Source organism: Sebastes umbrosus, chromosome 12, assembly GCF_015220745.1.
Source record: "Sebastes umbrosus isolate fSebUmb1 chromosome 12, fSebUmb1.pri, whole genome shotgun sequence".
In the NCBI taxonomy this organism is placed as follows: domain Eukaryota; kingdom Metazoa; phylum Chordata; class Actinopteri; order Perciformes; family Sebastidae; genus Sebastes; species Sebastes umbrosus.
Window position 1 is genome coordinate 33,805,885 of NC_051280.1, and position 22,971 is coordinate 33,828,855.

A 22,971-nucleotide genomic window follows, 5' to 3' on the forward strand; every position below is an offset into this window, starting at 1 on the left:
TATATATGTATATATAGACAGAACAGTGTTTAATTAAAGGCCACTTTGATTAAATATTAAATATTATTATATATTAAAGGCCACTTTAATTAAACACTCTTCTGTCTAAGTTAATGAAGAAAAACTATAATCATTCTAATAAATCTACTTCTAATAATGAGAATAACGTTTATTGCTATTACATCTATTACACAATAAAGTGCTTTACAATAAAAAAAAAACGATTTAATAAAACAATTTAAAGCAGACACAGGCGAGGTGTTAAGAGTATTAAACAATCAGAAAATGGTAATAAATAAATAAAACAATAAATAAATAAATATAGCACATTAATTTATTGAAACCAGTTTAGGACCTACAAGTTGTTTTTTATTTTCAGTTGTAATTGAAATGAAAGTGTCCTTTAATTAAACACTCTTCTGTCTGAGTTAACGAAGAGAAACTATGATTATTCTTATTAAAAAACATAATAATCTGCTTTAGACTCCACGTTCTGTTTGTGATGTTCATAGAATATTTTACAGATATTTCTAAGGTTTTTATTTATTCATATAAAATGTTTTGAGAATAATAAAAACGTATTTCTCGCGCACAGATGAATGTGGGAGCGTAATAATAAAATCAGTTGTTTATTATTACGAATATTAATTATTCAGCTGAGTCCTGTAACAAGCCTTGTGGTTCTGGTTAATCATGTTTCTTTTGTAGATCCAGGTACTGTGGACACGACCCTGTTCGTCCTGAGTCCTCTGCAGCCCAAGGACCCGGAGAGGACGCCGGAGGACCCGCCGGCTCCGGAGGTTTGTCTGGCGACCGATTTCTATCCGAAAGAAGGTGAGATGGTTCTGAACATGAGGGGGGATCCGATCAGTGTGAACACCACCAAAGCCACTCTGTCCAAGAAACAGAAAACCTACTTCTACGCTGGATACACCAACGAGACCATCCTGTCCTGTGAGCTGCACAACACGCCGGTCAACAACGACGGCGGTAAGATCATCACCGGTACCGGTCACCGTTAGTTCTGACTGAGCCGTGTCTGTAGCAGAGAGGTTTAACTGTTACTGTCATCAGAGATGGAAAGATTTAAATCATCACTTTGTTCACTCAACACTGACGCATTCGATTAGAATGAAAAATATGTTTTTTGAGGAAGATAAAATATGTTTATAATCAGCAAAGTAAGACATGAAAATAAGAGTTCTGGTATCATATTAATCTTAATATTATTAAGTCTCAAAATGTTGATTACTGATAATTATTATTCTGTGTACGGATGTTTGTTCATGAGTCAGACGTTCCTCTTTGTGTCTCTCAATGATGTTTTCTGTTCCCACCAACCAGTGGACATGTGTGCCGACCTTCATCCAGGTGAGTCACCGAACACACCTGAACACACTTGTACACCTGAACACACCTGAACACACCTGAACACACGCCGTCACAGACTCAGTGTGAAACGTGTTGAGTTCATCTTGCTGTTTTTATTCTCTCCTGAACAGAGAAAGCGAAGCTGAACTTCTTGCTGGTGATGATGAACGGATGGAGAGTGGTGTTCACCAAAGCTCTGGCCTTCAGCACCATCCTCACCATCTATGCCATGCTCTACTAACGCCGCTCATCCACCGACCGCCATGCTTAAAAACAACAACTCACGCTTCTCCGCCCGAGAGGGAATGAATGAAGTCAGGTTGAAATAAGACAAAGGTTGATTGTGCGAAGGCTGCACCATTATGATCACTCACCGTTATTCATCTCAAAAAAGCTTATTTCTTTACGTTTTTGATAGAGTTGGCAGAAATCTACGATGGCCTCTGAGGACAAAACACAAGCACGTTGGAGTAAAACACCAACATTAAAAGAAGTTTTTAATTCAGAGCCCAGAGAAATGTGCTTCATATCCAAGAATGCATCAAATACTAAAACAAATAGATAAAAACACAAACATGAGGAGAACACATCACATCAGGAAGTGAAACAAATATTAAAATACATAACTGAAAAGAAAAATGTTGCTCAAATACAAAAAACTAGGGCTAAAATAAAACCAAATTAGTTTTAATGCCACTAATTTCTTTAATGCAACTCGTGATTTTTAGTTTGTAGCGGCTCAGTTTTAAAGCTAGAATGAAGATCCTGGTATCATATGAAACTATAAAACCTGATGAATCCATCGGTACCAACCACGTCATAATAGCTGGTAGTAAAGGAAGTTAAATAACGCTCCAAATTTAGGCTAAAAATGCCCGAACACTTTCCAATAAAAAGTCTGAAAAATGTCAGAAAAAAACGGGATTTTCAGAGAAAAAAATCTATTTATGAGATTAAATTCGTAAATGTACGTGAAAAAAATTGTGTTTGTTTTTGTCAAAGAACCACGTCGTTTCACTTCGGTTGGATCAACCTCATCACACCACCGGGTGCTATTCTGCCTGCAGTGGATGAATTCAAATTCTTTAAAAACTAAAACACATACGACAGTAATGTAGCACAAACAGAATGGAAATGAAACATCTTGAACTATTTAATAAATAAATAAAACGTACACGTAACATTACATTATTATAGATGATATTATGTTTTATTCTGGGTTTTTATTATTTGTTTGATTCAGAATAGATTTCTCTCAATGTTTGAAAAAGGAGCTCCAAATTCACAAAACACAAACAAAACCTTTTAGTGTTTAGTTTTTTATTTTAGTCGCGGTTGAAATTTTTCATTCAGAGCACTTCTCCTCTTTTATTAGTTTTCTGTTATGGTAGTTTTATTCCTCTTGCATGTGTTTTGGTTTCTCTGTTTTTATCCTCACTGTAGAAATCTGCCTTCTCAGACCTGTAAAATAAAACTGACGAGACGTCATCTTCTCTTCTGCAGAACGGTGTGTCGAAATACAGTTTTTGGAGAACTCTTTGCTCTTTCTGTGTTTGTCGAGCAGGATGACGAACCAACAACAGTTTTATGTGGAGTCGTGTTCTGTCGTGAATTATCTCGTTTGTCGCTGAGTGATTTTACAAAGTCGGCCGACGCAGATTTAAGTGCAGCTTTTCACACAGTAGACGATACGTGGGCTTAACCATTGGTATGTTTTTATCTATAAGGCCATTCTGGGTAGACTCCCCTGTTATTTATCCGTCTTTCTAACCAGAGAACATGGCAGTTATGGGTCACGGCCTCAGGACACGATGCTTATGGCCGTTCCCAGAGTTCAGACTGAGTTGGGAAAGAAGGCCTTTATGTTTTCTGCACCATCTGCATGGAACAGCCTTCAAAATGAACTAAAACTCCAGGACCTAGTCATTCTAAATGAATTTAAAGGCATGGTGAAATCTATAGAAATCAATAATTGTACTTGTTTTGATTGAAATAGGATTATATGGCTTCCCTGCACTTTTACGGTATGGTACCTTTGAGCTGATCTATTGTTTTTTTTTAATGTGCTTGTATGAAACTGTTTATACTGTTTTCCATTCTCTGCCAGGTCGCTCTTGAAAAAGAGATTTTAATCTCAATGGGTCTAACCTGGTTAAATAAAGGTTAATGAAATGAAGACGACAGCGTCCTCTTCAGCCTCGATAACATGCAGAGAACCTCAGGGATAAACTCTGGGACCTTATGTTCTGTATATAAATGCTTCAGCTCGGTCACATCGTATCTTAGCATGCTGCTGCGTTATTTTTATGCAGACGACACACAGATTTATCTCCCAGTGACCTCGTTCCTGTCTGTGAATCTTTATTATTTATAATGTCGTGATCACTCAGCTCTTGTGTCAGAGTGTCTGTTGGTTTCTCAGTAACAAACAGTTTCATCAGTTGAAACCACATTTCAACACTCAGACCTGAAACTGCAGATAGAGATCAGACAGGAAGCAGCTCAGTTTCATGTCAACAGACGAGCTCTGCTGTTCCTTCACTGACACATTCAGTCATTTACATCATAGTTGAGTTAAAGTCTGGATTGAAGAATATATACTGTATGTTTTTATAGTTCAATCACAACCTGTATTATACTGTATGTATTACATCCACATAAAGTGAGTATTGATCAGAAAGGCTCGGTGCTGGTTTGTTTTAAATGATGTTTGTTTGTGTTTTGAGATCTGGGTCGCATGGTTGTACATTTTATTTAGCGTTTTTTTAGCGTTCTTCCTTCCTCAATCACACATTTCATACATTCACTGAATACATTCACCAAGCCGACCTAGAGCTGGTGGCGGCGCACCGCCTCGTATGCGGGACTCCCTAGCGTGGTGCTGCACTTCAGTGTGATGATATCGTGATTACATGAGTTATCTTAATAAAACTAACAAAGATGCATCTATCAGTATGTATGGCAGCTTAAACATTTCCTAAAAACACAAATAACAGACTTAAAAACATAAAACAGTTCACATTATACACATTCACTGCTCAAATCATCTTTAATCCTGTTGTTTCTATAATGTAGTTTAAAATGTGTCTGTAGCTCACACGGAGACGACGGTCGGAAAACTTTAATAGCACTTTCACCAAAAACGGTGCCGGTTAAATGTGTTTACATTTTCACGTCATATTTCAACATTTATATCTACACTTTTTTTTCTTTTTTTTAAATAAAAAAGGTTCATAAGCTCAATAACTAAACCAATTTAAAAGTTTTTTAAAAAACGTAGTCATCAGAAAATAGAAATACTTTATTGATCCCCTGAAGGGGGGAATTGGGGTGTTCCAGTTGCTCTTACATATGAACATAAAGAAATATAATAAAAAAGAAATAAAGGAGTACGTAACATTTAAATTATGTACATAATGCTACAATATAAACACAATATATGTAAAGAAATGTAAGTAAGTCATAAAATAAGGAATGAGAATAGAAGAAATCTGAAATATGCACAAATATTTGCATTAAGATGTGGAATATATAACATATATAATATATAACCGCAGTGCAAATGTATAAATACAAAATGCTGAGTGGGATCTATAAGTGAGTTAAATATAAATGCCAGAATGGTATAAATAATAATAATCATAATAATAATAATAATTATAATAATAATTATTATTACTGTCATTATTTCACTATTATTATTATTACGATGTCATTATTTTACTATTATTATTATTATTATTATTATTATTAATAATATGTCTTTTTTTTTACTATTATTATTATTATTACTATATCATTTTTCTATCATTATTATCATTATTATTATTATTATTACGATGTCATTATTTTACTATTATTATTATTATTATTATTATTAATAATAATAATAATAATAATATGTCCTTTTTTTTACTATTATTATTATTATTATTATTACTATATCATTTTTCTATCATTATTATTATTATTATTATTATTATTACTATGTCATTATTTTACTATTATAATTATTATTACTACTTCATTATTGTATTATTATTATTATTATTATTACTACGTCATTTTTCCCTTCTGCTATTTCCAACATTAATTTATTTGCTTGTTTATTTATTAATACTATATCTCTAGTTTACCTCTATGATTGCTATCATTACTATTATTATTATAACTATTATTTTATTATCATTATCATTATTATTATTATCATTATTACTATAAAGTAATTAACTATTCATTCTTATTTATCACTGCTATGTCTTCACTTCCTTCAGACAATACTAACACGCATATACAGTATGTGTTTTTATATTTTTATTCTATTTAGACTTCTTTCTCTTAATGATGATAATAATGGTAATATTATTATTATTATTATTATTATTATTACAATGGATTAATTGGTTGCTGTTTTAGTACTTGATTAATTGGGTTTTTTCGGTTATTTACTGGTTAATTTATTTACTTTATTTACTAATTGTTATTTCAGTTATAATTATTACTCAGTCTTTATTTCTATTGGATGTTTTCAGCATGTTTTTTAGTTTTGTTTTTGTATTTTTCTCTCAGTAAGACGTTCCCGGCAACGTTAACGACCATCTGGATGTCCAGTTGATGCTCAGCTGAACTCAGAACATCACGTCTCACATCCTGAGACATGAAACCGACGCTGGAAGCTGATCTGAGGTCAGACGGACGCTGGAAGCTGATCTGAGATCAGACGGACGCTGGAAGCTGATCTGAGGCCAGACGGACGCTGGAAACTGATCTGAGGTCAGACAGACGCTGGAGCTGATCTGAGGCCAGACAGATGCTGGAAGCTGATCTGAGGCCAGACGGACGCTGGAAGCTGATCTGAGGTCAGACGGACGCTGGAAGCTGATCTGAGGCCAGACGGACACTGGAGCTGATCTGAGGCCAGACAGACGCTGGAAGCTGATCTGAGGCCAGACAGACGCTGCCATCTAGTGGACGATCTAGAGTGAGTATCACTTTAAATACACAGGAAGTCAGGAAGTCCCTTTTTGAGCTCTGACGCATATGTACATATATATATATATATATATGTACAGAAGCCCTGAGAGGCAGAAGTCTGATCTGAATTCTTTTCTCTTCTGTGTCATTTTTGTTGTTCTAATACTCATTTTTTTTGCCACAAGAGCAAAAAAGAACGTGAGATTTGTTGATAATAATGAAAATAGAGTCTGCTAGATACACAACAGCATCATCTGCATACAGATCATCATTCTGTTTAATGAGTGAAGAGTTGAATATAAAAATAGACACTTAGAAGTGGAGCTTCCCCTCTGGATGAACAGGTGAAGTTTGATTCAGAAACAGGTCACGTCGGTTGGGCTCTTTCCTTCCTGCCCATTACACAAACTATAAATGTACACTAGTTTTTATCTCAGAGGAGAAGAGGAGAAGAAGCTGCAGAGGATTTCTACACACCAACAGGTACTACGGCTCCACTCAGCTAACAGCAATGCTGACACTAGTACCGGTAAAAAATTAGTCAGTGTAGAACCATGAAAACAGAAGTAATGAACCGCTGATGAGGAGCTCTAGTAGCAGTGTTGGTGCAGCAGTTTTGATCCCAGTCGGTGTCACAGTGGGAATAATAATCAAGGAGCAAACAGACTTTATTTCAGCAGTGGAACCAGACTGACTGTTGAATCTGGTAAGATGAACAGAGTTTCTTTATTCACATTTTTATCTGACTTTATTGATTTTTTGTATTGACTCCACGGCAAAAATACAAATTTACAAATATATATAAACTGATGCAAAAACTATGAGGAGTTATAACGAATACAAACATTAACAACAAACCAATGAGAGCCAACAGAAACGCCAGCTGCACAAATACACAACATAAAATAATAATAATAATAATAATAATAATAATAAACAAGTTGATAATAAAAATGTGCAGAAGAAATAAACAAATGAATAAATAACAGAATAAAACGTTACATCAAATAAAAACTACAAAAATCTAATAACACAAAGCGAAATAGAAGTCGTAGATTATAGTCATTCAGATTATAAATAAATATGGAAATTTGTATGGAAGCCCACTATTGCCACGAAAAAAGAGGATTAAAAAAAGGATGAAAAGTTAAGAATGATAAAAAAATATATATAATATATTATATAAGTCAAAACTGAGCTAAGCTACTAAGTCAAAAAATTATGTTTTTATTTTTAAGTAAAAAATACCAGATACAATTTTTTTTTCTTTTTTTAAGTAAAACAATGACAGTATTGTACGTAATTTTTTTGAGACGGTTAGTCATAATTTTGAGTTAAAAAGTCGTAACTTTGTCCAAACATGAGTATTGTTTTTTCATTTTTGGCATAACCGGTCTTCCGCACTGTATATCGTATAACAATAAGTTAATCGTCATATATATATATATATATATATATATATATATATACATATATATATATATTAGTGTTGTTTGTGTGCGGTTTGTGTACGGGTGTGTGTGGCGGTGTGTACGGAGCTGGAAACAAACTGATCTTTGGCGGCGGCACGAAACTCATCGTGTCGACAGGTCGGTGAATAAATTATGATTTATATTATTATTATTATCATTATTAATAATGCAGATTTAAATGTTAAAATCGGAGACGTCACAAACTGGATCATTTCCACATGAATCCTTTTTTTATTGAGTTCTCTGCTGGCTGATAACTGGTCCCAGTGCAGTCGCTGGTTCAGACTGGTTTTTGTTGAGCTGTGTGTCTCAGTGTGACTGGTCAGGGAGGATACAAGACCGTGTTCGGAAGTGGAACAAAACTGACTGTTCAACCCAGTAAGTCACGTTTATTATTCATCATTAATCAAATAATATATATATATATATATATCCTATAATCCTGCTGCTTTTATCAGTAAAGAATACTTTATTATTTGAAGGTTAGTTTTGTTAAAATTAGCAAAAAGCTGTTAAAAGCAGATATTTAATGTGCTCCATTTATACAGATTTCTTTTTGTTAAAACACATTTCAATAAACAGTTTCTGTAATTTTTACATAATTTTTCTGTCATTTTGGATTTTGAAGAAATGTTAAATTTCTTGATGAAAGTGAGTTTAAAACCTCAGAATGATTTAAAGTCATGAAACTCGGCCGGTTCGAGTCTGTTTGTGGTGAAACAGCAGAAAGTAAAGAGAGATTTAAATGAAGTTTAGAGTTAATTGAGTTTAGTTTTAATCCTGAGATGATAGTTTATGTGTGAAACAGTTGAATATGAACCTCTGAGAGGATTTCAGTCAGCCGTCTGTCACCGTGTGACGGGAGGAACTGATAAGATTATCTTTGGGAGAGGAACTCAGCTGCTCGTCCACTCAGGTGAGACGGAAATACTTTCATATATTTAACACTAAAGGGAGTTTTATTTATTTATTTATTCATTTATTTATTTATTATGGTGCAGAAACAAAACAGCAGTGACTTTAGTTTTAATGTAACAGATTCAGATATTATAACTGAAATAGTTCATAAATGATGCCGTGTTTTTGTCCAAAATCTTTCAACCGAATTAATGATTCCGATTTTTGAGTTTTTGATCCTTCCAACTGTTTGTACTGTTTAAGATGTTCAGGTGTTCAATCCATTTAAATATTGAATTGTGATTAATCGCATGATTGTACCTGGTTGGTCTTCTAGTTTCATATGATAACAGCATCTTCACTCTAACTTTAACACTAACTTTACCTCTGGCTTTTGTCATATTAGCTCTGTCTGTTGTCCCTTGTGACCTTTACGTTTTAATGTTTGGATGACAGTCGCAAATCCAGACTAAAACAGAGTGAATGAGGTGTTGTATATGATGTACAGTAGCAGTGAGTAGTTGTATACGGTATGGTGTAGTAATCTTTATCATATTAATCAAATAAATCACATTATTACGTCCCAGATGTTAAAATGATGTTTTCCTAAATGGAGTCTGCTTCAGTGAGTTTATGTTCTGGTGCTTCATGTTGTGTGACTACTGGAGGTGCAACTAAACTGATCTTTGGAAATGGAACCAGATTAACCATTGAACACAGTGAGTACTGATATACAATGATAAATAATGAAGTAAACATTGACAGTAATAATAATTATAGGAACAAGAACAATAAATAATCATAATCATTATAAATAAATCAGCTTCAGGAGCATCATCACTAACTGGACTCTTTAATATCATAATCTACATTTTAATTATGATTTAAAGGTTTAAAATGATCAACGAGCAGCTTTGTTATGTGACTGAAATGTAATTCATTAATGCATTCAGTTAAAGTTTAAAATGATGTTTTTCTAAATGGAGTCTGGTTCAGTGAGTTTATGTTCTGGTGCTTCATGTTGTGTGAATGTTGGAAATGATAAGATGATCTTCGGCAGCGGCACTAAACTTCATGTTAATGACAGTAAGTTCAGTTCTGTTCATTCTGAGGTGAGAACCTGACGGCAGGAAACACCAACAATGTTTTAATAACAAAGAAAACAAAAATTTGTTGAAAGTCTTGATCATAATCATCAATATATTAATCAAGAGCATGAACACAAAAACACTTTATTCAGTAGTTCTATCAGTCACTTCTTTTAAATCCAAACAGAAGTTTATTTTGCGAGTTCAAAAGTTCCCAGATGTTAAAATGATGTTTTTTCTAAATGGAGTCTGGTTCAGTGAGTTTATGTTCTGGTGCTTCATGTTGCGTGAATGCGAATCAAAAGATGTTCTTTGGAAGTGGAACCAGATTAACCGTTGAACCCAGTGAGTACTGATATTGATTATAAATATCTTAATAATATCTTTGAGAGAAAAAATATCTGTGTTTTACAGCAATATAAACAAAACCAGAGTAGCAGCCTGGATTAAAAAATCAAAGAGAGATAAAAACGTGTAGTTATCTGGACTGATTGATGAGTGAACAGGCTCATTAAATCAGCACTAAGTAGAAAATAATACAATCTTTATCATAATAATCAAATACATCACATTATTAGGTCCCAGATGTTAAAATTATGTTTTTCTAAATGGAGTCTGGTTCAGTGAGTTTATGTTCTGGTGCTTCATGTTGTGTGAATCAACAAAAGATGATCTTTGGAAGTGGAACCAGATTAACCGTTGAACCCAGTGAGTACCTCAAAATAACTTACTAATAATACTTTGGCAAAAAAAGAGCATAATTTAAATTTTTTATGTTATATAATATTAGTGTAAATATAAGTAGTAAACGGGTCTCAACCTATGGGGGAGCAGGTCATCATTCAACTTATCTAACAACAAGGAAAAATCACCAAAATTGGACGTTTTTCCCTAACAGTGATGATATGCTATAACTCAAATATTTCCGTTTTAAAGAATGGTTCTTATAGGGGAAAATATAATATTTGGGACATTAAAGAATAATGCTTCATCTTCATTAGAAAATATAAACTCTATAATAAACAAACAGCAAATTAAATATAAGAAATACAGCCTTTTGCAGACGATGTGATGATATTCATGATTGTGAGCTCTGTAGTTATTGTTAAAGGCAGAAACACTGTGAGACTGGGACAGCAAACAGAAAATTACTTTTTGGTGAAGGAACAAAGTTGACTGTTGAATCCAGTGAGTATAATCTTCATCACCCATTCACATCTTCAGTCTGGTTCAGTGAGTTTATGTTCTGGTGCTTCATGTTGTGTGACTCAAGGAAATCAAAAGATGATCTTTGGAAGTGGAACCAGATTAACCGTTGAACCCAGTGAGTACTGATATAGATTATAAATATCATTAAAATGTGGCTCATAAAATCATCACAAAATAGAAAATAATTAATCCGTACATTGATGGTGAAACAGTTCTTGTTTTATCTGGATGATGCTGCAGCTTTAGAGTATCCAGATATTTAAAAATGCTTTAAAGAAACTAACAAGTTGTAAGATTGTCTTGATTATTTTAATCTTAAATATTATAATCATAAATACATCAATAAATGTAGATAGTTTAAATTAATTCAGTTTGAAATAACGTTTTCCTAAATGGAGTCTGGTTCAGTGAGTTTATGTTCTGGTGCTTCATGTTGTGTGAATCAAGGAATTCAAAAGATAATCTTTGGAAGTGGAACCAGATTAACCGTTGAACCCAGTGAGTACTGATATACATCATAATTATTATTTATATATGGAGCGTCTTTAAAAAAAAACTTTACGTGTTTTACACCCAGAACCAGAATAAACAGCTGATAGTGATGAAATGATCCGTTAGACTCTTCAGAACAAAGTAGAAAATAATTCAAAATACTGAGAAAGTATTAATCAGAATCATCAATATCTGCTCTATATCTCAATATCACCATCAGTAAACATATCAAAAGTTACATTTATGTATAATGAACATTTGTTTTGAATAAAGATAGCGTCTTATTGTAGGAATATAATCATTCCAGCAGAAGTCTCAGATGTTAAAATGATGTTTTTCTAAATGGAGTCTGGTTCAGTGAGTTTGTGTTCTGGTGCTTCATGTTGTATGAATACTGGAGGTCAAAAGATGATCTTTGGAAGTGGAACCAGATTAACCGTTGAACCCAGTGAGTACTGATATAAATATTATAAATCATTAATATTATTTATATGGAGCATATTTAAACACACAAAACCAGACTAGAAGATAAAAGGTTATGTTCAGCTGGACTGATGAGTGAACAATGATAGAAATGATTCTCATCAAATCAACACAAAGTTGAAAATAAGTGAATTTAAAACCTCTAAATGTTCAAACTTCACAAACTAAGAAACAGTTTTAGTTTTATCTGGATGATGCTGCAGTTTGGTTGTTCAGTGTCTCTACTGTACAGAAAATATATACATTAATATTATTAATAGTGTGTTAGTATCTTTAATACAAACAACCTATTTTAGGACTGAACTGAAGACATAAAAGACTCAAATGTTAAAATTATGTTTTTCTAAATGGAGTCTGGTTCAGTGAGTTTATGTTCTGGTGCTTCATGTTGTGTGACTATTGGAGGTGCAAATCAAAATAAGATGATCTTTGGCAGTGGAACCAGATTAACCGTTGAACCCAGTGAGTACTGATATACATCATTAATATTATTATTTACATTTACTGGAATATATGCAACATCTAAACAGAAGACTAATTTATTAGGAGAACAAAAGTAAAGAAAAACTAATAAAAGGAAAACATACAGATGCAGTAAGTATCTTAGTTAATGCATAAAAACAAGTTAAAGGTGAATGTAGTTTGTTATCAGAATCTAGAAAAAGAATAAACAAACAGCAAATTAAATATAAGAAATACAGCTTTTGCAGATGATGTGATGATATTCCTGAGTGTGAGCTCTTAAAGGCAGAAACACTGTTTTTAAATTACTTTTTGGAGAGGGAATATAGTTGACTGTTGAATCCAGTGCTAATGTATAAAAATAAGTTAAAGGTGAATGTAGTTTGTTATCATGTCAGGAAGTGTAGACATTTAGACTGACCTTCAGTTTGACTGCAAAAAATTAAATGACAAAAATAAATTAAAAAAATATAACAAAAAATAATACCAAAATTAAATAAAAGTAAAACAAAATCAAAAAAGCCAGCAAACACAAAAATTAATAAAAGAAAACATACATAAAGATTAACTTGTCTGTAATTTACAACTGTTTGCAGATGATGTGGTTCAATCCATCACTGCTTCTTTACACATATTGTAAACTACCGTTCATGTAGACCAAAGAGACAATTACATTTAAATAACACAGCATCATAACTCTGAACATGTTCTCTTTTTTGGTAGTTAAAAAGACATTTACATGTTCAAATACTCCAGTTTCTATAGGTTTGGCAGTAAAAGTCTGGTTCAGTGAGTTTATGTTCTGGTGCTTCATGTTGTGTGAATACTGGAACTAAGATGATCTTTGGAAGTGGAACCAGATTAACCGTTGAACCCAGTGAGTACTGATATTGATCATAATTAATATTTAGACAAGGCGTCTTTAAAAGCAAACTTTACAATGTTTTACTGAAAAGGATGAAGAACAAAAAACAGTTAAATTAAATACAAAAAAATATTAAAAAAATAAATTAAAAAATAATAAATAATAAATAATGAAGTACACATTGACAGTAATAATAATTATAGGAACAAGAACAATAAATAATCATAATCATGATAAATAAATCAGCTTCAGGAGCATCATCACTAACTGGACTCTTTAATATCATAATCTACATTTTAATTATGATTTAAAGGTTTAAAATGATCAGCGAGCAGCTTTGTTATGTGACTGAAATGTAATTCATTAATGCATTCAGTTAAAGTCTAAAATTATGTTTTTCTAAATGGAGTCTGGTTCAGTGAGTTTATGTTCTGGTGCTTCATGTTGTGTGAATGCCGGAGGTCAATATAAGATGATCTTTGGAAGTGGAACCAGATTAACCGTTGAACCCAGTGAGTACTGATATACATTATTCATATTATTTATATATGGAGCATCTTTAAAAACAAACTAGTGTTGATCATATTAATCATAAATACGTCAGCTGAGAAGTAGGCGTGTTAATAACAAACATTAGAATCTCTACTCTGCCTTAAATATCTCAATATTAAACTGATTTATCATATAAATGTATCATGAACATTTATGGAAAAAGCTGGATAAAAATCATTCAGACTAAAGTCTCAAAAGTAAAAAACAATAATTATGTTACATCAACATCTGTTTTGTTTCTTTAAAAATCAAATCCAAATAATTAAGTTTGAAGTTATTTTTTCCTGTTTTTCTAAAATGAAGTTTGGTTCAGTTCAAAGTAGAAAATAATACAATCTTTATCATAATAATCAAATACATCACATTATTAAGTCCCAGATGTAACATTTTTTTTTTCTAAATGGAGTCTGGTTTAGTGAGTTTATGTTCTGGTGCTTCATGTTGTGTGAATACTGGATATAAGATGATCTTTGGAAGAGGAACCAGATTAACCGTTGAACCCAGTGAGTACTGATACACATTATAATTATTATTTATATATGAAGCGTCTTTATAAAACAAACTTTACGTGTTTTACACCCAGAACCAGAATAAACAGCTGATAGTGATGAAATGATCCGTTAGACTCTTCAGAACGAAGTGGAAAATAATATACAATAATAATATAATAATAAATAATAAAGAGCGTCAATCAAAATCATCAATATCTGCTATATATCTCAATATCACCATCAGTAAAACACGGACAAATTTACATTTTGTTTCTAATAAAGATAGCGTCTTATTTTAGGAATATAATCATTCTAGCAGAAGTCTCAAAGTTAAAATGCTGTTTTTCTAAATGGAGTCTGGTTCAGTGGGTTTATGTTCTGGTGCTTCATGTTGTGTGAATACTGGATATAAAATGATCTTTGGAAGAGGAACCAGATTAACCGTTGAACCCAGTGAGTACTGATATACATTATAATTATTATTTATATATGAAGCGTCTTTATAAAACAAACTTTATGTGTTTTACACCCAGAACCAGAATAAACAGCTGATAGTGATGAAATGATCCGTTAGACTCTTCAGAACGAAGTGGAAAATAATATACAATAATAATATAATAATAAATAATAAAGAGCGTCAATCAAAATCATCAATATCTGCTATGTATCTCAATATCACCATCAGTAAAACACATAAAAATTTACATTTTGTTTCTAATAAAGATAGCGTCTTATTTTAGGAATATAATCATTCTAGCAGAAGTCTCAAAGTTAAAATGCTGTTTTTCTAAATGGAGTCTGGTTCAGTGAGTTTATGTTCTGGTGCTTCATGTTGTGTGAATCAAGGAAATGATAAGATGATCTTTGGAAGTGGAACCAGATTAACCGTTGAACCCAGTGAGTACTGATATACATTATAATAAATATTATTATTTACATTTACTGGAATATATGCAACACCTAAACAGAAGACTAATTTATTAGGAGATCAAAAGTAAAGAAAAACTAATAAAAGGAAGACATACAGATGCAGTAAGTATCTTAGTTAATGCATAAAAACAAGTTAAAGGTGAATGTAGTTTGTTATCATGTCAGGATGTGTAGACATTTAGACTGACCTTCAGATTGACTGCAAAAAATTAAATGACAAAAATAAATTAAAAAATATAACAAAAAATAATACCAAAATTAAATAAAAGTAAAACAAAATCAAAAAAGCCAGCAAACACAAAAATTAATAAAAGAAAACATACATAAAGATTAACTTGTCTGTAATATACAACTGTTTGCAGATGATGTGGTTCAATCCATCACTGCTTCTTTACACATATTGTAAACTACCGTTCATGCAGACCAAAGAGACAATTACATTTAAATAACACAGCATCATAACACTGAAAATGTTCTCTTTTTTGGTAGTTAAAAAGACATTTACATATTCAAATACTCCAGTTTCTATAGGTTTGGCAGTAAATTAAATGAACTAAATACAACAAAAAACTTTAAATACTTGCTAATTAAACACATACGACTTATATCCTGTTAAAACAGAAATGATTCCACATGCACTGATTACCAAACACTCATTCTTTACTTTTCCAATATGACAGTGAAGATACTATTTCATAAAAAATGCTGAGTTAATGTTGATCACAGTTCTGACACGCTATTGGTAGCGAGTTCACTTTAACATAATATTTTCCCTTTTGGAATAGCAGGTTATTGAGTTGATTAGATGTAAAAAATATGTTTTTCTAAATGGAGTCTGGTTCAGTGAGTTTATGTTCTGGTGCTTCATGTTGTGTGAATCAAGGAGGTGGATATAAGATGATCTTTGGAAGTGGAACCAGATTAACCGTTGAACCCAGTGAGTACTGATATAGATTAGAAATATCATTAATATGTGGCTCATAAAATCATCACAAAATAGAAAATAATTCATCCGTACATTGATGGTAAAACAGTTTTTGTTTTAACATAACATTTAAACATATCAAAATTTACATTTATGTAAAATGAAAATTTGTTTTTAATAAAGATAGCATCTTATTTTAGGAATATAATCATTTCAGCAGAAGTCTCAAATGTTAAAATGATCATTTTCTAAATGGAGTCTGGTTCAGTGAGTTTATGTTCTGGTGCTTCATGTTGTGTGAATACGAATCAACAAAAGATGATCTTTGGAAGTGGAACCAGATTAACCGTTGAACCCAGTGAGTACTGATATACATCATTAATATTATTTATATATGGAGCATCTTTAAAAACAAACTTTACGTGTTTTACACCCAGAACCAGAATAAACAGCTGATAGTGCTGAAATGATCCGTTAGACTCTTCAGAACAAAGTAGAACATAATTCAACATACTGAGAAAGTATTAATCAGAATCATCGATATCTGCTCTATATCTCAATATCACCAGCAGTAAAACATATCAAAATTTACATTTATGTATAATGAACATTTGTTTTTAATAAAGATAGCGTCTTATTTTAGGAATATAATCATTCCAGCAGAAGTCTCAAAGTTAAAAATGATGTTTTTCTAAATGGAGTCTGGTTCAGTGAGTTTATGTTCTGATGCTTCATGTTGTGTGACTATTGGAAATAAGATCATCTTTGGAAGTGGAACCAGATTAACCGTTGAACCCAGTGAGTACTGATATACATCATAATAAATATTATTATTTACATTTACTGGAATATATATAACATCTAAACAGAAGACTCATTTATTAGGAGATCAAAAGTAAAGAAAAACTAATAAAAGGAAGACATACAGATGCAGTAAGTATCTTAGTTAATGTATAAAAACAAGTTAGTTTGCAGACGATGTGATGATATTCATGAGTGTGAGCTCTGTAGTTATTGTTAAAGGCAGAAACACTGTTTTTAAATTACTTTTTGGTGAGGGAATACAGTTGACTGTTGAATCCAGTGCTAATGTATAAAAACAAGTTAAAGGTAAATGTAGTTTGTTATCATGTCAGGAAGTGTAGACATTTAGACTGACCTTCAGTTTGACTGCAAGGTCACTGGTCAGTGTTTTCTGTTTAAACTGAACCTGTTTAGTCTCTTTAATCTGGGGTCTTCCTGACCTGAACCAATCTGAACGGTTCCCTCTATCATCGTCTCACATAATGTCAACTTTACATTCTTGGATTCTAAACCTTGTCGTCCGTTTCCAGAGTTTTAGTTTTACTTCATGTGGTTTGCGTGTTGTTGGCTGCAGAGCTGAGTGAGTGAAGTTTGTGTACTGAGGCTTCAGACTGTGTGAATACTAACAAGATTATCTTTGGGAGCGGCACCAAGCTTCACGTTAATGCCAGTAAGTTGAATTATTTTCATTCTGTGGTGAAAATCAGATTTTAAAGTTGTTTTAAAGCTCCAAGTTGAAGTCGACCAGCTCAGGTTCAAAACACTGAACGTACATTCAACAAGATACCGAAGCATCAAATATGTTACAAATAATGCTGCAAATTAAATCAAATAAAAAATAGAATCAACGATAATATTTTAATTTGAGAAAAAGAACATTATTCACAGATATTTCACATAGAGCATTTACACTTTCTCCCACCCCAAACCTTCCCCCGCTGCCTAGACAAAATAACGTATAATAACATCTAGACAGGGAATGATGGGTCAAAATTAAGTAGTAAGATAAGAAAAAATATTATAATTAAATCACAAAAATAAATATAAAAATTAAATAACAACAATAAATAACACAAATTATAGAACAAAAAACATTAAACAAATTAAACAAGTTCGTCACTCTGCTGCAGTTAGAGTTACGAGGCTTCATGTTGTGTGACTGGAGGTGCAAATCAATTTAAGCTGATCTTTGGAAGTGGAACCAGATTAACCGTTGAACCCAGTGAGTACTGATATACATCATTAATATTATTTATATATTGAGCGTCTTTATAAAACAAACTTTACGTGTTTTACACCCAGAACCAGAATAAACAGCTGATAGCAATGAAATGATCCGTTAGACTCTTCAGAACAAAGTAGAAAATAATATATAATAATAATATAATAATAAATAATAAAGAGCGTCAATCAAAATCATCAATATCTGCTCTATATCTCAATATCGCCATCAGTAAAACATATCAGAATTTACATTTTGTTTCTAATAAAAATAGCGTCTTATTTTAGAATATAATCATTCCAGCAGAAGTCTCAAAGTTAAAATGATGTTTTTCTAAATGGAGTCTGGTTCAGTGAATTTATGTTCTGGTGCTTCATGTTGTGTGAATGACGGAGCTAGAGCTAAACTCATCTTTGGAAGTGGAACCAGATTAACCGTTGAACCCAGTGAGTACTGATACACATTATAATAAATATTATTATTTACATTTACTGGAATATATGCAACAACTAAACAGAAGACTCATTTATTAGGAGATCAAAAGTAAAGGAAAACTAATAAAAGGAAGACATACAGATGCAGTAAGTATTTTAGTTAATGTATAAAAACAAGTTAAAGGTGAATGTAGTTTGTTATCATGTCAGGATGTGTAAACATTTAGACTGACCTCCAGTTTGACTAGAAAAAAATTAAATGACAAAAATAAATTAAAAAAATATAACAAAAAATAATACCAAAATTAAATAAAAGTAAAACAAAATCAAAAAAGCCAGCAAACAAAAAAATTAATAAAAGAAAACATATACACAGATTAACGTGTCTGTAATATACAACTGTTTGCAGATGATGTGGTTCAATCCATCACTGCTTCTTTACACATATTGTAAACTACCGTTCATGCAGACCAAAGAGACTATTCAATTTAAATAACACAGCATCATAACACTGAACATGTTCTCTTTTTTGGTAGTTAAAAAGACATTTACATGTTCAAATACTCCAATTTCTATAGGTTTGGCAGTAAAAGTCTGGTTCAGTGAGTTTATGTTCTGGTGCTTCATGTTGTGTAAATCAACAAAAGATGATCTTTGGAAGTGGAACCAGATTAACCGTTGAACCCAGTGAGTACTGACATACATCATTAATATTATTAATATGTGGCTCATAAAATAAGCACAAAATAGAAAATAATTCAGCCGCACATTGTTGGTGAAACAGTTTTTTTTTTAACATAAAATTTAAACATATCAAAATTTACATTTATGTATAATGGACATTTGTTTCTAATAAAGATAGCGTCTTATTTTAGGAATATAATCATTCCATCAGAAGTCTCAAAGTTAAAAATTATGTTTTTCTAAATGGAGTCTGGTTCAGTGAGTTTATGTTCTGGTGCTTCATGTTGTGTGAATGGAGCTGGAACTAAGATGATCTTTGGAAGTGGAACCAGATTAACCGTTGAACCCAGTGAGTACTGATATAGATTATAAATATCTTAATAATGTCTTTGAGACAACCAATATCTGTGTTTTACAGCAATATAAACAAAACCAGAGTAGCAGCCTGGATTCAAAAAATCAAAGAGAGATAAAAGCGTGTAGTTATCTGGGCTGATTGATGAGTGAACAGGCTCATTAAATCAGCACTAAGTAGAAAATAATACTACTATATATCTCAATATCACCATCAGTAAAACATATCAAAATTTACATTTATGTATAATGAACATTTGTTTTTAATAAAGATAGCGTCTTATTTTAGGAATATAATCATTCCAGCAAAAGTCTCAGATGTTAAAATGATGTTTTTCTAAATGGAGTCTGGTTCAGTGAGTTTATGTTCTGGTGCTTCATGTTGTGTGAATGCTGGAGGTGTAACTAAGATGATCTTTGGAAGTGGAACCAGATTAACCGTTGATCCCAGTGAGTACTGATATACATCATAAATATCATTAATATGTGGCTCATAAAATCATCACAAAATAGAAAATAAATCATCCGTACATTGATGGTGAAACAGTTCTTGTTTTATCTGGATGATGCTGCAGCTTTAGAGGATCCAGATATTTAAAGATGCTTTAAAGAAACTAACCAGTTGTAAGATTGTCTTGATTATTTTAATCTTAAATATTACAATCATAAATACATCAATAAATGTAGGTAGTTTAAATTAATTCAGTTTGAAATAACGTTTTTCTAAATTAAGTCTGGTTCAGTGAGTTTATGTTCTGGTGCTTCATGTTGTGTAAATCAACAAAAGATGATCTTTGGAAGTGGAACCAGATTAACCGTTGAACCCAGTGAGTACTGATATTGATCATTAATATTATTTATATATGAAGCGTCTTCATAAACAAACTAGTGTTGATCATATTAATCATAAATACGTCAGCTGAGAAGTAGGCGTGTTAATATCAAACATTAGAATCTCTACTCTGCCTTAATATCTCAATATTAAACTGATTTATCATATTAATGTATCATGAACATTTATGAAAAAAGCTGGATAAAAATCATTCAGACTAAAGTCTCAAAAGTAAATAATAATAATTCTATGAGAGGACCAAATCTGTTACATCAACATCTGTTTTGTTTTTTTAAAATTCAAATACAAATAATTAAGTTTGAAATTATTTTTTTCTGTTTTTCTAAATGAAGTTTGGTTCAGTGAGTTTATGTTCTGGTGCTTCATGTTGTGTGAATACTGGAGGTGGAAATAAGATGATATTTGGAAGTGGAACCAGATTAACCGTTAAACCCAGTGAGTACTGATATTGATCATAATCAGTGTTAATGTGGCACAAAGTAGAAAATAATTGACTATATCTCTGTTATCAAGTGTTAAACTCTCCAAAATGTAAACTTTTCACAAACTAAAAACACTGGTTTTTTTTTATGAGACTAAATGGCTGTAATATTTTTCTTAATCCTAATAATTAAAATAATAATAAATTTTGAAAGTATTGATCAGAATCGTGAATCTGTTCATTCAGATCATCAACAGTAAAACACCTCAATATCTCTACTGTTAATAATATAATCTACATGTTATTTATAGTGTAAATGTTAAAAAGGAAATTTGGTTCAGTTAGAACAAGAACAATAAATAATCATAATTATAAGAAATCAATCAGCTTCAGGAGCATCATCACTAACTGGACTCTTTAATATCATAATCTACATTTTAATTATGATTTAAAGGTTTAAAATGATCAGCGAGCAGCTTTGTTATGTGACTGAAATATAATTACGAAAAATATAATTTAAAATGCTAATTTTCTAAATGAAGTCTGGTTCAATTAGTCACTCTGAGTTTATGTTCTGGTGCTTCATGTTGTGTGACTACTGCGAATAAAAGAAAGTTGATCTTTGGAAGTGGAACCAGATTAACCATTGAACCCAGTGAGTACTGATATACATATTTAATAATGTAATATTATTAATATATGGAGCATCTTTAAAAACAAACTTTACATGTTTTACTGGAATACAAACTAAACCAGAATAGCCGATAAAAATTATCATCACAATCATTATCTGGACTGACTGATGAGTGAACAGCTGACAGAGATGGAGTAAAAAAATAATACAATCTTTATCATAATAATCAAATACATCACATTATTAGGTTCCAGATGTTAAAATGATATTTTTCCTAAATGGAGTCTGGTTCAGTGAGTTTATGTTCTGGTGCTTCATGTTGTGTGACTACAACGAGTCAATATAAGCTGATCTTTGGAAGAGGAACCAGATTAACCGTTGAACCCAGTGAGTACTCAGATACATTATAATAAATATTATTATTTACATTTACTGGAACATATTCAACATCTAAACAGAAGACTCATTTATTAGGAGATCAAAAGTAAAGAAAAACTAATAAAAGGAAGACATACAGATGCAGTAAGTATCTTAGTTAATGTATAAAAACAAGTTAGTTTGCAGACGATGTGATGATATTCAAGAGTGTGAGCTCTGTAGTTATTGTTAAAGGCAGAAACACTGTTTTAAAATGACTTTTTGGTGAGGGAATACAGTTGACTGTTGAATCCAGTGCTAATGTATAAAAACAAGTTAAAGGTAAATGTAGTTTGTTATCATGTTAGGAAGTGTAGACATTTAGACTGACCTTCAGTTTGACTGCGAGGTCACTGGTCAGTGTTTTCTGTTTAAACTGAACCTGTTTAATGTCTTTAATCTGGGGTCTTGCTGACCTGAACCAATTTGAACGGTTCCCTCTATCATCGTCTCACATAATGTCAACTTTACATTCTTGGATTCTAAAACTTGTCGTCCGTTTCCAGACTTTTAGTTTTACTTCATGTAGTTTGTGTGTTGTTGGCTGCATAGCTGAGTGAGTGAAGTTTGTGTACTGAGGCTTCAGACTGTGTGAATGCTAACAAGATTATCTTTGGGAGCGGCACCAAACTTCACGTTAATGCCAGTAAGTTGAATTATTTTCATTCTGTGGTGAAAATCTGACTTTAAAGTTGTTTTAAAGCTCCAAGTTGAAGTCGACCAGCTCAGGTTCAAAACACTGAACGTACATTCAACATGATACCGAAGCAACAGATATGTTACAAATAATACTGCAAATTAGATCAAATAAAAATTAGAATCTACGATAATATTTTAATTTGAGAAAAAGAACATTATTCACAGACATTTCACATAGTGCATTTACACTTTCTCCCATCAAAAAAGCCAGCAAACATAAAATTAATAAAAGAAAACA

At 31.9% G+C, this 22,971-nt stretch overlaps 2 protein-coding genes across 2 annotated transcripts in view; one reads left to right on the forward strand and one right to left on the reverse strand.

Annotated features, from left to right (window-relative positions):
- The window catches only part of LOC119499314, an 843,332-nt gene that overhangs the window by 594,781 nt on the left and 225,580 nt on the right, over nucleotides 1–22,971 (reverse strand). The window lies entirely within an intron of this gene.
- Nucleotides 9,746–22,971, forward strand: part of LOC119498499 (M1-specific T cell receptor alpha chain-like) — a 66,246-nt gene continuing 53,020 nt past the window's right edge. The window contains exon 1 of the mRNA XM_037787465.1: nucleotides 9,746–9,800. Coding sequence (XP_037643393.1) covers nucleotides 9,761–9,800 — 40 coding nt within the window. The 5' untranslated portion in view covers nucleotides 9,746–9,760. The remainder of the gene's footprint in view (nucleotides 9,801–22,971) is intronic.